This window comes from Rattus rattus, chromosome 5 (genome assembly GCF_011064425.1).
Source record: "Rattus rattus isolate New Zealand chromosome 5, Rrattus_CSIRO_v1, whole genome shotgun sequence".
NCBI classification, from domain to species: Eukaryota; Metazoa; Chordata; class Mammalia; order Rodentia; family Muridae; genus Rattus; species Rattus rattus.
This window is the reverse complement of record NC_046158.1, coordinates 53,399,029-53,412,990: the sequence shown is the minus strand read 5'-3', so window position 1 is coordinate 53,412,990 and position 13,962 is coordinate 53,399,029. Positions and strand designations below refer to the sequence as shown.

At 46.0% G+C, this 13,962-nt stretch overlaps 1 protein-coding gene across 1 annotated transcript in view; it reads left to right on the top strand.

Annotated features, from left to right (window-relative positions):
- Pde11a (phosphodiesterase 11A) overlaps nt 1–13,962 on the top strand; it is a 223,371-nt gene that overhangs the window by 153,889 nt on the left and 55,520 nt on the right. The window contains exons 11-12 of the mRNA XM_032902539.1: nt 2,067–2,176; nt 10,963–11,053. Coding sequence (XP_032758430.1) covers nt 2,067–2,176; nt 10,963–11,053 — 201 coding nt within the window. The remainder of the gene's footprint in view (nt 1–2,066; nt 2,177–10,962; nt 11,054–13,962) is intronic.

The following is a 13,962-nucleotide window of genomic DNA, read 5'->3' as shown; positions in this document are numbered from 1 at the left end:
TCAAAATTATTTAATAGATTTTACAAAGTCATATAGAATGTGGGAAGGCATAGCTGGTTAAAAGAAATAAGAACTCCAGGAAATAAGCGGATTGGGCATCAATGGGAGAAGATTGGTCCTATGAAGGCTCGATGCCCCAGTGTAGGGGAATGTCAGGACGGGGAAGTGGGAGGGAGTAGGTGGGTAGATGGGGGAGCACCCTCTGAGAAGCAGGGGGAGATGGCGTGTTTCTGGAGGGGAAACTGGGGAAGAGGATAGCATTTGAAATGTAAATAAAGAAAATATTCAATAAAAGAAAAATATTTTAAAAATTAAAAAGAAACAGTTTTGGGGTACCAGTCACTTGGGCAGTGGATAGTACTTACAGGGTGACCATGACAAAAGCTCTGGGCATGGATCACATTGGGAATGGAAGGGAGGTGCAGGGACCATCCACCTCTCCTCCACCACCATACCACCAATGCTTCAAGGCACTCTGGGAGGGATGCTAGGAAGAGGCTCCCCAAAGCCCTGCATCAGTTGTGAGCCTTAGGCACAGGACGGTGCCTCTCCGTGACTCAGTTTCCTCATTTGCAACTGAGGATAATAGTAGCTATCACCTCATAAGACTGGTTAAAAAAAAAAAAAAGTAATTAAGCAGTTGAAAATTCTTAGAATTCCTAGCAGCATAGGAATGCGTTGTAAATATTTGGTAAATACTCAAGTGCTAAGACGCATGTATACTGTGTAGCGATATAGGAGTGATGTCACCAAGTTACTTAAACAAGTGAATCTGGTTGCCATTACAAATCAGAAAAATCTACATATCAGGAAATATGAACGGTGAGGGAGACTGTAGACTTTTGGCTTTAAGCTTCTTAGTATGGCTTCAGGAAAGTATTACAATAATAAAATGAACAAAAGCAAATGTCCAGCGAGTTTTAAAGTGAAGGGTGCACGTGAGCTTTGGCAAGAACTGCTTCACAACTCTGTTAACATTTCCAGTTGTATAAGCAGTGTCATGCATGTCTCCAAACCTAGTCAGGGAACCAAGTTGGTTTTGAGAAATGGAACTGCCAATGTGGCAATCCATTGTTCAGTTATTTCTGTATTAAGACCACAACTAATTTTTAAAAAAAGTTTTCACTGCCCTAAAACTCTTACAGGTATTAGCCTGTGATCTGAGAGTTGTGGAAAAGAAACATATATGGAAAGTCATTTCAACCGAACTCCCGCCTCCTACCCTCTGACAGAGAATTTAATACGTAGTGGAACAGGAGACGTGTAGTGTGAGGGGGAGGGGCAGCAAGCGCTTCAGATGGAGAGGCTCACAGATCTTTCTCCCAAAGGTGTGTTTCCTCCTCCAAACTAATGAAAGGGCCAACTGGAGCTGGAGCTGGAGAACTGGTTCTGTGTTCCTGCCCGTAACGATGTCCAACCACTTCCAGGAGGAATTACACCCCGGCCACGTAGTTCACAGGGCTACCATGATCAGAAACAATGGCTTCCGAATAGTGTACCCTCCCCTTGAACCTCAGCCCTGGGTTGTCTAACCCTCAGTTTCCAGGACTTACCTGTATGCATTTGAATCTGTCCATCAGCCCAATGTGTATTAAGGGATTTATAAGCTAAATCATCACACAGCGATGTGAGTACTTCTCTATTCCTCCATTTATTATAGAGCAAGGTTTTGTTCTGTTTGCTGGCCCTCATTTGAGTAGTCGCTGGGGATGGGAGTTTTCGGTTTTGAAAGTCCCTTCATACCTTCCTACTTCTAAACGAAACGCTTATCCTCCTGTGTGCAATGTCAAAACACATTTCACTCGAGGCCTTTCCCAGACTGTCGGTGTGGACACCGAAATCCTCTCTAAAAAAGGGAATGAGACAAGCTGACACTCCGTCCTGATGCAACAGCAAGCTAATCCCTCACGGTGGGGACCTTAGGCTGAGCAACTGACCACTCAATGCCTGTCATCTGAGAGGGTGACAGCTAATCATTGCCTTAAGTGATGTGGGCATGAGACCGGCGATTGCTGCTCCACCTTTCTGCCCCTGGCACTGACTTGCCATTGTCCCCTTCTTCCCAGACTGCTGGGTTTCAAGAGATTCTGACCGAGGTGGAAATTTTAGCGGTGATTGTGGGATGCCTGTGTCATGACCTCGACCACAGGGGAACCAACAATGCCTTCCAAGCTAAGTAAGTGTTCTAATTGTTGTGATTTTAATGCATTTGCCTCTCTGTTCGGAGCCAAAGGTGACGAGTGCTAAAGAGTAGAGCATTAATTTCTGGCATCAGAGGCCAAGGCCACGCAGGCTTGGGCATGCATGTCATGGGGCCCATCCATCTTTATAATTCCCCATTCTTCTTTTAATTGCAAATTTGCCCTTCATGTCATGCTTGTTGATTTGGCCTGTCTCTGCCGACCTCAGTCAGAGAGCACAGTTGAGGTTTTCAAAGGACCATTCTTCCCCTCTCAGCCTATTTGCCTCCATCCCATGACAAGCTGCTTGGACCTGCTACTCTCCAGCCTGGTTTTTGAGATGATTAGAATAAAAACAGGCTCAGGAAGATTAATGAAGCAAAGATTGCTTTGCTCTACCCATTCCTCACCCCATGAAAAGATGGAAACAGACAAAGGAATCACATAAACACGGGGTTGGGTAATCGACTATTCGGCCCTGTATGGGTAATCGACTATTCGGCCCTGTACACCAGTCACCTGGATAGACCAGTCTATCTGGTCAAGAAAGCCACTACTCGGTGGTTCACATTGTAGCAAGGGCCGGAGGACTTAGACATGTTAGAGATACAGTTCAATCCCAGGACTCTTGCCATGAGGTCACATTTTAATGTTCTTTGAACTAGCTATCTGCTAAGATGCCCAGGGACCGTGGAGAGATTTTTCAGGTGGGAAGAGAACAGTAAGAAAGGCTTCTATAGAGAGGTGGGATTAGCTTCCAGATGACAGGTTTCAAAGTTCTCCAAGAAGGTAGATCTCCGCCAGCTGAAATCCCAACAACCCACTGTGAGTCAACCGCTTGCTTTCAGCTGGTCATTCCCTTTATCCCCTAACACCTCCTAAGTCAGACGTCGATGTCTTGGGCTCTTGTGTTTGATCTGGTCTAGCAAACTGTCTTGACCGAGAGTCCCTCTCTCCATCCTTCATCCTACAGCCCACCACTTCTCAATACGCAGTACCCAACAGTTCCTCAGCCCTCTTAAACCTCCGTGACATCCGGCCTGCAAAAACCCAGCCTTCGTTCAGTCTGACAATTCAATTTCCTGCTGCCCTGCCCGGACTTGTCAAAGAGCCCTGGGAGAAAATATCACAGTTATGTGAGCACGGGACACAGCAGATATACATCTTCTCAACCCAGCCGCATGCTCAGGACCCCACGGCGATCTTTCTGCTGACTCCACTCAGCCTGCTCTTAGCAGTCCCGTACCCCCAGGTACCCCCGGCGTTCTCTGAAGAAGCTCCACTACCTCCTCACACCACTCTACAGATCCCCTTGCCTCCTACTTCACTGTGAAAATTGAGGCAATCGATCGAGAACTCTCTCTATTTCCTCCCCTGCCACCCGCACTTATCTATCCCTCCCCATCTGTCCTCCCTCTTTCCCTCCTATCTCAATGGAACCACCGATGCTGATAGTTCCAGCTCTGCCCTGGACCTTTGTGCCTCTCTCCTCTGGAGCCCTTCACCATCCATCTCCCTCCTCTTTCCTGTATCTACGTCTCCCTGCCTATGGGTGCATCTAATTAACGCTTGAATAACTCCGCTCCATCTTGAAATTATGCCCCCTACCCACGCATGCACACACACACACACACACACACACACACACACACACACACACACACATCCTTTTTAGTGAGTGCTGTCTTTCTTTCCTTCCTAGGCAAGCTTCTTGGGAAAATGTCTGTGCTGTTGTCTTTCCTCTAACGCCTCCCTCAGTGTCCCCATTTCCAAAGCTGCTGTACCCCCCTTTCATGCCCTCCTTTGTTGGCCAGGCTTGCATAGGTCGTGTTTTCTTACTGGCTCCTTCCTAAACTTTGCTTCAGTTTTTCCTCACGAAAGGTATTTATCTGCCTATGTAGCCTTCCTCCGTTGTTAGCCTCCAGGCCTCCTGCGTCCCACCTTGCTCTCCTGTTCTCTGGGCTATTAGTGCAGGGCATCACCTCCCCACTCCTGAGCCCTCATGCACTGCTCAGGGCCGTAATTCCCATGTGTTTATCTCCAGATGCTTTCTACCAACCGTGGGAAGACCCCGAATCCTCGAATTCTGAGTCTTCCCCTTCATCTGTGTCCCTTTCTCTTAGTCTCTAACCCAGGGAATGTAGGGGTCATTTGGCAGCGTCGACCGCATCTCATCAGAGCCAGGCCCTCTGCTGTAGTCTTGGAGCAACGTCTGCTTCCTTGGGCTTCCCATGCTGCAGCAGAAAGCCCAGCTCTCCTCGTGCCTTCTTGGTAATCTGAAAACTTCCTCCTCATGCACAAAGATGTTCAAATCACACTCCTGCTTCATCCTCAGGCCTCCTGAAAATCTTAGATATTCATATTCCTTAGTTTAGCCTCTTAAGGCTCCTTCAAATCAGACCCCGGCTCATCTCTCGGGCTTAACACCGGCTTGTCCTGAAGGCTCTCGCTCTCAGTGAGGCCCTGCTAGCTCCTGTCTTTCTGGTGCCCTCCTGCTCCTCTCCCACAGCCTCTCTGAACACATCACATCCGGGGGTCTACCTGATGCACCCTCTCCTCAGCATTGTGTCTTGCCTCCGTAGTGCCCTGGCGATGTCCTTTCAAAAGCATGCACCCTGCTCCGTTTTGATTGCTGACTTTCAGGTGTATCTCCTCTTCTTCGTTAAGACCTGAAACCCATCAGTGCCAGGAACATAATACACACACAGGAAATGTTTGCTGAACCAGTGAACGGTTACCGGATGAATTGCATGTATTTTAATATACCTTCTAATAGGGTAAATAAATGTGACCTCTTACGGATGCAGATGGTGAAACATAGCCTTCAGATGCATAGGTTTGATGCTGTGGCAAAGGCTTAAAGCCTGCTAATGTATATACCATGTGCTCCTTTTGACAGCTTCTTACTTAAACCTTGTTTGAATTTCCTTAATTTTTTTTTTCAAAAATTCCTCTTTTCCATGCCAACGACATTCTGTTAGTGTGTCTCCCTCTAGGACTCTCTTTCCAGCCAGATATCATGTTACCACTGGTACAAAAAGAAGAGCTAACCAGCAAACCAAGAATAAAGTCCCCGGTGTTCTTTTGAAGAGAGTGGAGTACACAAAGGCACAGCGTCCCTCACTGCCACTGACCCTTGCAGCTCGTCGGTGTATCACACTGAATGGGGAAGATCTTCCGCCCCTCAGCGGATTAGACCTGGAGGCCATACCTATTATAGGTTGGGCCAGCGGGATGTTCCTGAGCATGGTCACACACTGCAAGCCAGGGTTCCTGTGTCACTAAAGCTCTTCCTGATGAGGCCCATTGTTCTTCTTCTTTTGTTTCTTGCAAAATCCAGTCCCCAAGACAAGGCAAGTGGTAATTTGACTGTTAACTCTGCTATGCCCTCGCCCACACTTCTGTAGATAGCTCGGTCTCCATTTTGCAGCTTGTCCAAATTCCACCACCCAGTGGTGCCGTGGCAATTGGATCTGGGCTGTCCAGTTCCAAAAGCCACTCTTGAACCTTCGCACCCACGCTTCCTTTCACTCCGTGGCATCCGCCTTGGACTGCTGATCCTGAGCTTTCAGTTCGTTGACCATCTCGCCAGATAAGCTTGAGAAAACTAAAATATATCCTGACATCCAGCAACTCAAAATGCAGGCCTGTAACAAATGTGGAACTGTTAAACCTTTCACATCTTTCCATGTCACAATCTTGTAAAAATAGAAATGGATGCCCCGAGGTCTCAGGTCAGTTGTCCAGGGCTGACCAACTTTCACAGATGTTAAGTAAATAATGTCATTGTCACCAGACTTCTCTGTATCCTCCAGTCCCACTGTCAACTCTACAGGCTCTAGGAGGGTGCAGAGCGTCTCCTCAAAGCAGGTTATTATCTTGCACACAATTCCCAGCTCGTAGCTGACCATCGGTCCTGCTACTACCCAAGGACATCAAACTTCGATTTCCAACACTTATTGCCAGTGTGACCTCAGTTAAGATTCCATTTGACGTGAAGGTCAGAGAGTGTTGGCACAACTGTTCAGTGACTAGAACAAGATTTCTTCAGTGAGTGTACCATTGTTTAAAATCCACAGGAGAAAATCTGGAACCTTTTGTCCTCTTTCATTCTTTAGTAATGGGATGTTTTCTGGGTTCAAGGTCTTGTGCTAGGCATTCTGGGAGAAGCCAACAACCCCTTCTCCGAACTTTACATAGCCTATTCCCAGCCTTTCGGAAGATTTCGGCAACAGAACTTAAATGCTGCAGCTGTTAGGTGGTGAAGCATAGGCTACCTTTGTGTCATCCACAAGACTATTAAAAAAAAAAACAAAAAAACACGGGAGACTTTTAGCAAGGGACAAATTACTATATAAAATGCAAAATGCCTCCTACAATAAAAAAGTATGACTTTAGTGAGAGCGCAATTTGATTTATATGCTTAGCCTTTCTGATAAGTGAACCTTTGCATTTTCATATTTTATCCTTAATTTTTAAGTATCGGGGTGCGTGCGGTGAATGATCAATCGGTAGTGAGGCCACCAATACCACGGTGCCCTGAAATTGCTCGTCTCTCTTTTCTCCAGGGACAGCATTGCCCACTCATCCCCCTCTCTATTACAGCTGCCCCTGATGATTAAATATCAGCTCGGCCCAGCTTTGTACCGCATTCTCCTAGGAGATCCCTTCTATTCATTTCTAGCATAATCTCTTACACTCATTTCTTGGGAATGAAAACCCATCTTGTCGCTTTCGGCCAGGTCCCAGAAGTGAAATACTGGGGCACATTAATCTGCCCTGACAGCCTAATCCCACTCCTCACCACCTCCCAGCAATTCCCAGCTTCCTAATTACCTTTCATAGTTTGCCTTTTTAAAGTTTCCTCGAAGACACGGCTGCACACCGCCATTAGCTTTTCATCCTCAAAGAATATGCATCTCGAGGAATATGTGAGAGCTGCTGCACTTTGGTATGCATGGACTTTGAGTGTCTGCACTAAGCAACGAATGTCTGTAGGAACAGAATTGTCCCTTCTACCTTTCAATACATCTCCCTTCTGTGTACTGACAGTCTAAAAACAAAAGCTCTCAGGGTTTGGGTTGATCCAAACAATAACGCACATCAGGAATATTCACATTTATAAAGTACCGTGCTTCCCCCCCCTTCTTCCCCTACACTATGTATGTGCACACATATGCATGTGTATGGTCATCTTTCTGCAGCTATGGGGGATGTGCCCAAAGCTGGTCAGATATTGGATACATTTACCATAGACAATCGAAATGAGATGTAGCATTTATGCAGTGTTTACATGAAAGACATGAGCTGTTTAGTACGAGCTCTATGATCAGTCAGGACTCACAAGATTGCCTGTCACATCCCTCCCTGTAGAACCACACACAGTGCATGTCTTTTACTTATCGATGCCACTGGGGAATCCTGCAGTAAGTTTGAGCTTTTAAAGCCAGCATTTCTCTAAGCTATTTGACATCAACCCTTTATACTTCAGCCCATCATATCTTTTGTCATTTCAAAGAAGTAATAGTCTACAGAATGTTTACTGACAAAGCCCTGACAGATTTATCTACTGTCATCACGTTTATTTTCTGTTTTAGTTAAACTGGCGTTTGCTTCAGTGATCCTAGGACATCCACAGTAGGTGAAGACCTAAGAGCAGGGCAGACAGAATTCCTGATGAGTCTTGGCCAGGAAGGAAAGCACTGGGAGGTTTGTAAGTCTTAGAAGTACTGGTAGGAACCACATACAGTCGTACACACCAGGAGTCCTGTGAAATGGACGTATTGCTTCAGTGACTGTACTGTATCAGCTCCATTCTCTGGCTGCTACGATGGCTTCTTGCCTACAAGAAGCTGAGTATTTTAGTACAGGACTGATCAGAGAAGGAACTCTACCTCAGTCTAGGAGACTGTGAGCTTCCCGAAGGTAGGACCCATGAATGACACATCTGTATTTCACATTTCCGGGACCTGACAAAAGCAATGGTCATCAGTGCTTGTTGGCTACATTGATAATGGGAACATACATGCCTTCATGTATGCATGGATGGATGAATGAAGTCCAGTGTCTTCCTGCACTGAAACCACATTAGTATGACCCAACTTCAAATTGTACATATCTTCTGAATGAGACCTGGAATTCTAGAAAGGAACAAATACAGAATCTAGGAATAAGACTCTGAGCATCCTACTGGAGCACAGATATTCTGAAACCACAGTGACAAGGGGAGGAAACGCAGAGCAAAGCAAGCCTCGGATGCCTAGTATAAAGTGTCCTAACATCCTTTTATCCATCCTGAACAAAGAAAACACTGAGTGGCTTGTGAACATCTCGCTAGCTTAACGTTTATGGGGTCTGCTAAACCAACAGGAATAAAAAGAGAGAAGATGTTCCTCCTCTTCCCATGTTCCTCCTCTTCCCAGCAACTCACACCCATGAGCAAAGGATACCAGAATGAACTAGTTAACAGAAATGAATGCCGGGATAGGGATTGGAGCCTGTGGTCAACAGCTATGCTAGTGGAATTCTGAATAGTGTTTTAAAAGCTCCTTTTACTGGGAGCCGACAGCTTCATAAAAATAGAGCATCAAATATCAGAAGTGTGTGTTATACTTCTCATCCTCCTGCTGTAATGAGAAGCTTACAAATTAGATTCAAGCCTAGACCTGATACTAGCTGTCTGTGGGATCTTACACGAGCCATGTCACCTCTTAAGCCTCTGTTTCTTTAGAATAAAGTGAGAAAACAACTCCTATTTTATAGTTGTCATCACGACTCAATAGTCGTGTTATGCATTAAATAGTCAGTGTGATCCCCAGGACATGGTAGGCACTTACTGATGACGGCTCTTATTAGTAAAAATGCAATCATTATAAAATATGCTGACACAAACATTACTGGCCAGCCTCCTGGTTTAACCATAATCTCTCCGCACAGCTCCATGAGCAAGTAACTTTTAAGCACCTACTCCATGCCAGGCACACAGAAGCTCAGTATCTCAGTCAGTCATGTTGTATGCATTTGTCATGGACATGCATTCTTTGTAAGACAAATGACAACTGACCTTAAATGTTAACCTATCCATGAGATTAGCCTGAACTAATGATGTAGTAAACTTGGGCAAGACTTCAGAAAATAACACGCATCTGACTAAACTCCAGTCCCCTCCAACCACTCATCAACCATCTTGACCACAAGTTCTCCTCAACCTAACCTTGCTGCTTCTCCTAGTAGCTTTGAGTCTCTCCAAGGATCCTATGTCCTCTGTATCCCTGAGACTGATGGGAGCCTTGGGTCACCTCACACTGGAGCACAAGGCAGCTTGGGATGGAAATCGTTCTTGTGCAGCCTTTCCTTCTCTCGCCAGCAGGGCAGGCTATGAGCTTTTGCAAGTTAAAGCCAAACTGTCCTTTCAAGGCTGCAAACTTCCTGCAACAGGCCAAGACTGCTGGGATCTAGAGACTGCTGGGATCTAGAGACTGATGGGATCTAGAGACTGCTGGGACTGATGGGATCTAGAGACTGCTGGGATCTAGAGACTGCTGGGATCTAGAGACTGCTGGGATCTAGAGGCTGCTGGGATCTAGAGACTGCTGGGATCTAGAGACTGCTGGGATCTAGAGGCTGCTGGGATCTAGAGACTGATGGGATCTAGAGACTGATGGGATCTAGAGACTGCTGGGATCTTCTAGAATGGCTATTTGATTCCCTGGGTCTCTCCGGACCAAATCCTAATCCAAAGAGACACTTGGAGATGAACCGTTGGAACATTCTAAAATGCTGAACTGCCATGGTTGAGGGATAGGTTGTTCTACATACGTGAAATTTATAGATAATACAGTAACCCCCTTAGGTATCAGTGAACTTTTTGTTAATTTAAAATGGAAATGTGTGTGTTTTAATGATCTATTAATAATTAATGTGGACTCCTATCTACTCCCTACCTGGCACCGTGACAGACAGAATTTTATTGTAGTGTCATAAACAACAGATGAGGCAGACAGCGACGGCATAATTTTAGAGACAAAGAAACTGGACCTTCAAGTCCAGTAACCACCCAAGGCCACTTGCCGAAGGAATCGCTGTGACTTCAAGTCCAAGGAGCTTTCTAGTCTTCTACACTGAGATCCGAGAGTGGGTGAGGAAACCTCGACAGAGAGTGGTTAAAATCTATGTAGAATAAATAACAAGGACACTGCAGAATATTCTCAAAGTCTTTTCCAGTGTAGATTCAAACACATACGACATGAGAAAGTTTCTGTGCAAACTCAGAACTATAAGGCTTAGTTCATGACACCTACATGGATCAGGAAGCAAAAGTTATAACACACCTATATGCATACACATACACACCCATGTACATAGATATATAGATATACAGATATACACACACAAATACCCACAAATGCACATATACATATATACATACACATGCACACACACAAATATGCATACACATACACACACATATACATACAAACACACACTCAGAGCACGTGGGGTCTGTATGTTTCTGTGTTTTTCATTTGCTCATGATCACATATTACTTCTCACTACTCTATAAATTCATCAAAGCCCAGGACTGTCCCTCGTTAATTGCATATCACCCGGACCATCCATCTGAACACAAAGAAAGTTCTTGCAAGATGAATGAACTCCACAAGCCGCTAACTGGAATGCATTTGCTCATGCTCCCCCACCAAAGGCAGAGTAGTCCAAAGAGCTGGTACGGGAAATGGTGAGCTGAAGGGTCCCGCCTACTCAGCCTTCTGTTCTCTTTCAGGAGTGACTCTGCACTGGCCCAGCTCTATGGGACCTCAGCGACCTTAGAGCATCACCACTTTAACCACGCCGTGATGATCCTTCAGAGTGAGGTGCGACCTGCTCCACTTCTCCCCTCCAAGTGACCCCCACTCTTTCTGTGCTGTGCCATGTACAAGTCCACAGAGGCGAGAGGCTGTGTTTAAGTTAAACTCAGACTTCAGTGCCTTTCGTGAGCCTGTCACAGGTCAAAGACCTTGTTCCGGGTCTTCCTAAGCCGATTCACTGGCCTCACCGGAGACCATGCAGATTCACTTACAGGGGAACAGGTGGCGACTGCTTGTTAATAGAGCCTCATGTTATCTTCGTTAAAGGACGCACAGTAAGAGTCAAGCTTTGATAGTGAAACTGAGAATAAAAGATGAGTTCTGATTTGGTTTTTAGTAGGCCGGCCTTTGCAAGTGAGAGAAAGTTAGTAACCCCAAGGCCAGGGCTAAAACCAAGCGCCTTGTTTCGCTTCCTGCAGCAACACAGGGCTTAGGCGTTGGCTTCTCTCTTCCTGCAGAGACAAAGAGAAACCAGTAACTGGCTCTGGCTGCAGCAGCTGAGTTTTTAACTTGCCAGGAAGAATCTGTATAATTTTCTGAAGGCATACAGATTTTTTTAGGCCAGGAAGGGATCATCTGTCCCATCTTATTTGTCAGCTCTCTGCCTACACCATTAACTATTGTTATTATGGCCATGAAGACCCTGGTTCGCTGGAATGGCTTCACTAAACATGGAGGGTTTTTTTTTTTTTTAACTCTAGACTATCTTCAGAAAGCAGGTCTATTATAATATAACCAAAGCCTTCAACCTCATAATAGAGACCCACCACTCCAAAGACTGAACATGGGATAGGCCAGGGCAACCGGCCAGAGGGGCTGTGTTTTCACTTAAGAGTAAGGGTCGTGGACCTGATGGAGCCAGCTTCCTGTCGCCTATGGCTCTGGAACAGAAACGTGTCGGCTGAGAGCTTCAGGGGGGTGGAGACAGCATGGCTTTGGTTTGCTTGTCTTTTCTGGCACGTGTGACGCGTCCCTACCTCTGGCCCCAGAAAGCCCCACCTTTGTAATCACGATCATAAACAGCCCAGCTCCCCTAGGTTTGTGTCATCTAAGCATGACACATTGGCCAGCCTCTACTCCAGCTTCTTCCGAGTGATAATGACCGATGAAAGTGTAAGGAGGCTCTGAACCCCTGGATCCCGTTCATTCTGCCATCAGAAAGGCAAATGCCACTGTCCCACTTCCCGGTTTACACAGACATGCAGAAGCTAGAGGGCCAAGGACCTTTGCTGCAGACTTTTCATTCTCCACACCTGGGTGTCCACCCATGCCCTGCTCACCTGTTCCCTAGACTGAGGCTGAAAGCAGTATTTGAGGGAGACCCATTTCCATTCAGGAACCCAGCTGTAAGCTGTCGTTCAAGGCCGATTCGCATGTTCAGTAATGCACTGATACAAGCTAACTTTGTACTAGCTTGTACTCCCCAAGACCAGTACTATCTACCATGTCCTTTTAAAGCAATAAAAGCATGTCACGAAATAACCAGGACCTTCAAGTGCAGGTGGGGTCTCTTGTCTGAATGCAAACTTCTACTCTGACTTGCTCCTAAAGTTGTCTTGCTTTCACTGGGTGATACTGGATCTGTTGCTGAATCCAGACAGCCATTCCCCACCACCCCCAAAGCCTTAAACTACTTTTTCCCAGGCTCCAGAATACTTGGTTGTAACTGCTTTATGAGGTGAGGCCCAGACAAAATAGAAGGAAAACCTGGGCAAAATCGTGCCCTAGTTTCCCCTGAATTCTCGGCCCTCCTAATCACTGAATAAGGCCTACGAGAGTCCACTTGAAAACTACTGTTAATATTGGACCTGGTCCCAGACAGAACCAACATCCTACAGTCAAGGAGCGGAGGGTTCACTGGATGAGATAAATTAGCTCAGCAGAGCAGTTTGTCACCTAGAGCTTGATTAAAATGAAATCGCTAATTGATATTCTGGTTCCCTGGATAAATTAATTTACCTCTCAGGGGGAAGAGTGCATTCTTAAGAAGCCATTTGCTCCTTTCCTTCCATACCATCTTCTGGCTCTCAAGCCTGGGTTCAAGTTGGTCCAGTTCCCAGGTCACAGATGCTTATGAGTTCATATTTCATGCTAAGAAAAGCAGCTCCAAGAAGCCCGACTTGGCAAGTACCTGAGGTCAGTGACAGTCACGCTGCTGCTGCTGCAGGGCTCCCCATGTCACTAACCACAAGCGGTTGCCAAGCGAGTCAGCTTCTGGAGAGAACAGGAGTGCTGTCCGGCAGCATGGAGGTGACGCTGTATTGCAGTCTTTGTTTGGTAAAAGTCATTATTAGAATCCCCCTGCACCCAGACAATGGCGTCCTCATCTTAGCGCTATAGCAGGTACCCGGGGCTGTGGATTTAATCCAGCACAGGCTTCATCAAAGCACCCCAGAGTTCAGTGCAGGGTTCCTCACTTCTTCATGGGACGTAGTCTCTGAGAGGCATCCCCTGTGTGTTGAAAGCTGTTTAACCACATCTCTGGCTCTCCCATTATAGGTGTTAATGGTTAGTGATGCCGAGACAGTCATGTCTACCCGAATGTCTCTATTTGCTCTCAAAACTACTATTGTCTAAATCTTCCCACTAAGAAGCTAGAGTTTAATGGCCTCTCTCTCTCTCTCCCTCGAAGTCATTTGTTACCACAGCAAGGGTTTCTAGAATGCCATCTAAGTCTTTACTAGTAGAAGGTAGTATTTGTTTCTAGATCACAAAAAAATCCCAAATGTTTAGCCCACTTTTTGGCTATGTTCTTCCATATCTGTTATGACGCAAGTTCATGCGTTTCAGAGTTCCCTTCCACACCAGACAGATGATAACGTGCTCCTTGGTGGGCCTCCCCTGAAGCAACTCACTTTCTAGGATATCTGTCTGTATCTATCTGCACTGCTATCTGTAAAACTTCTATTAAGCCA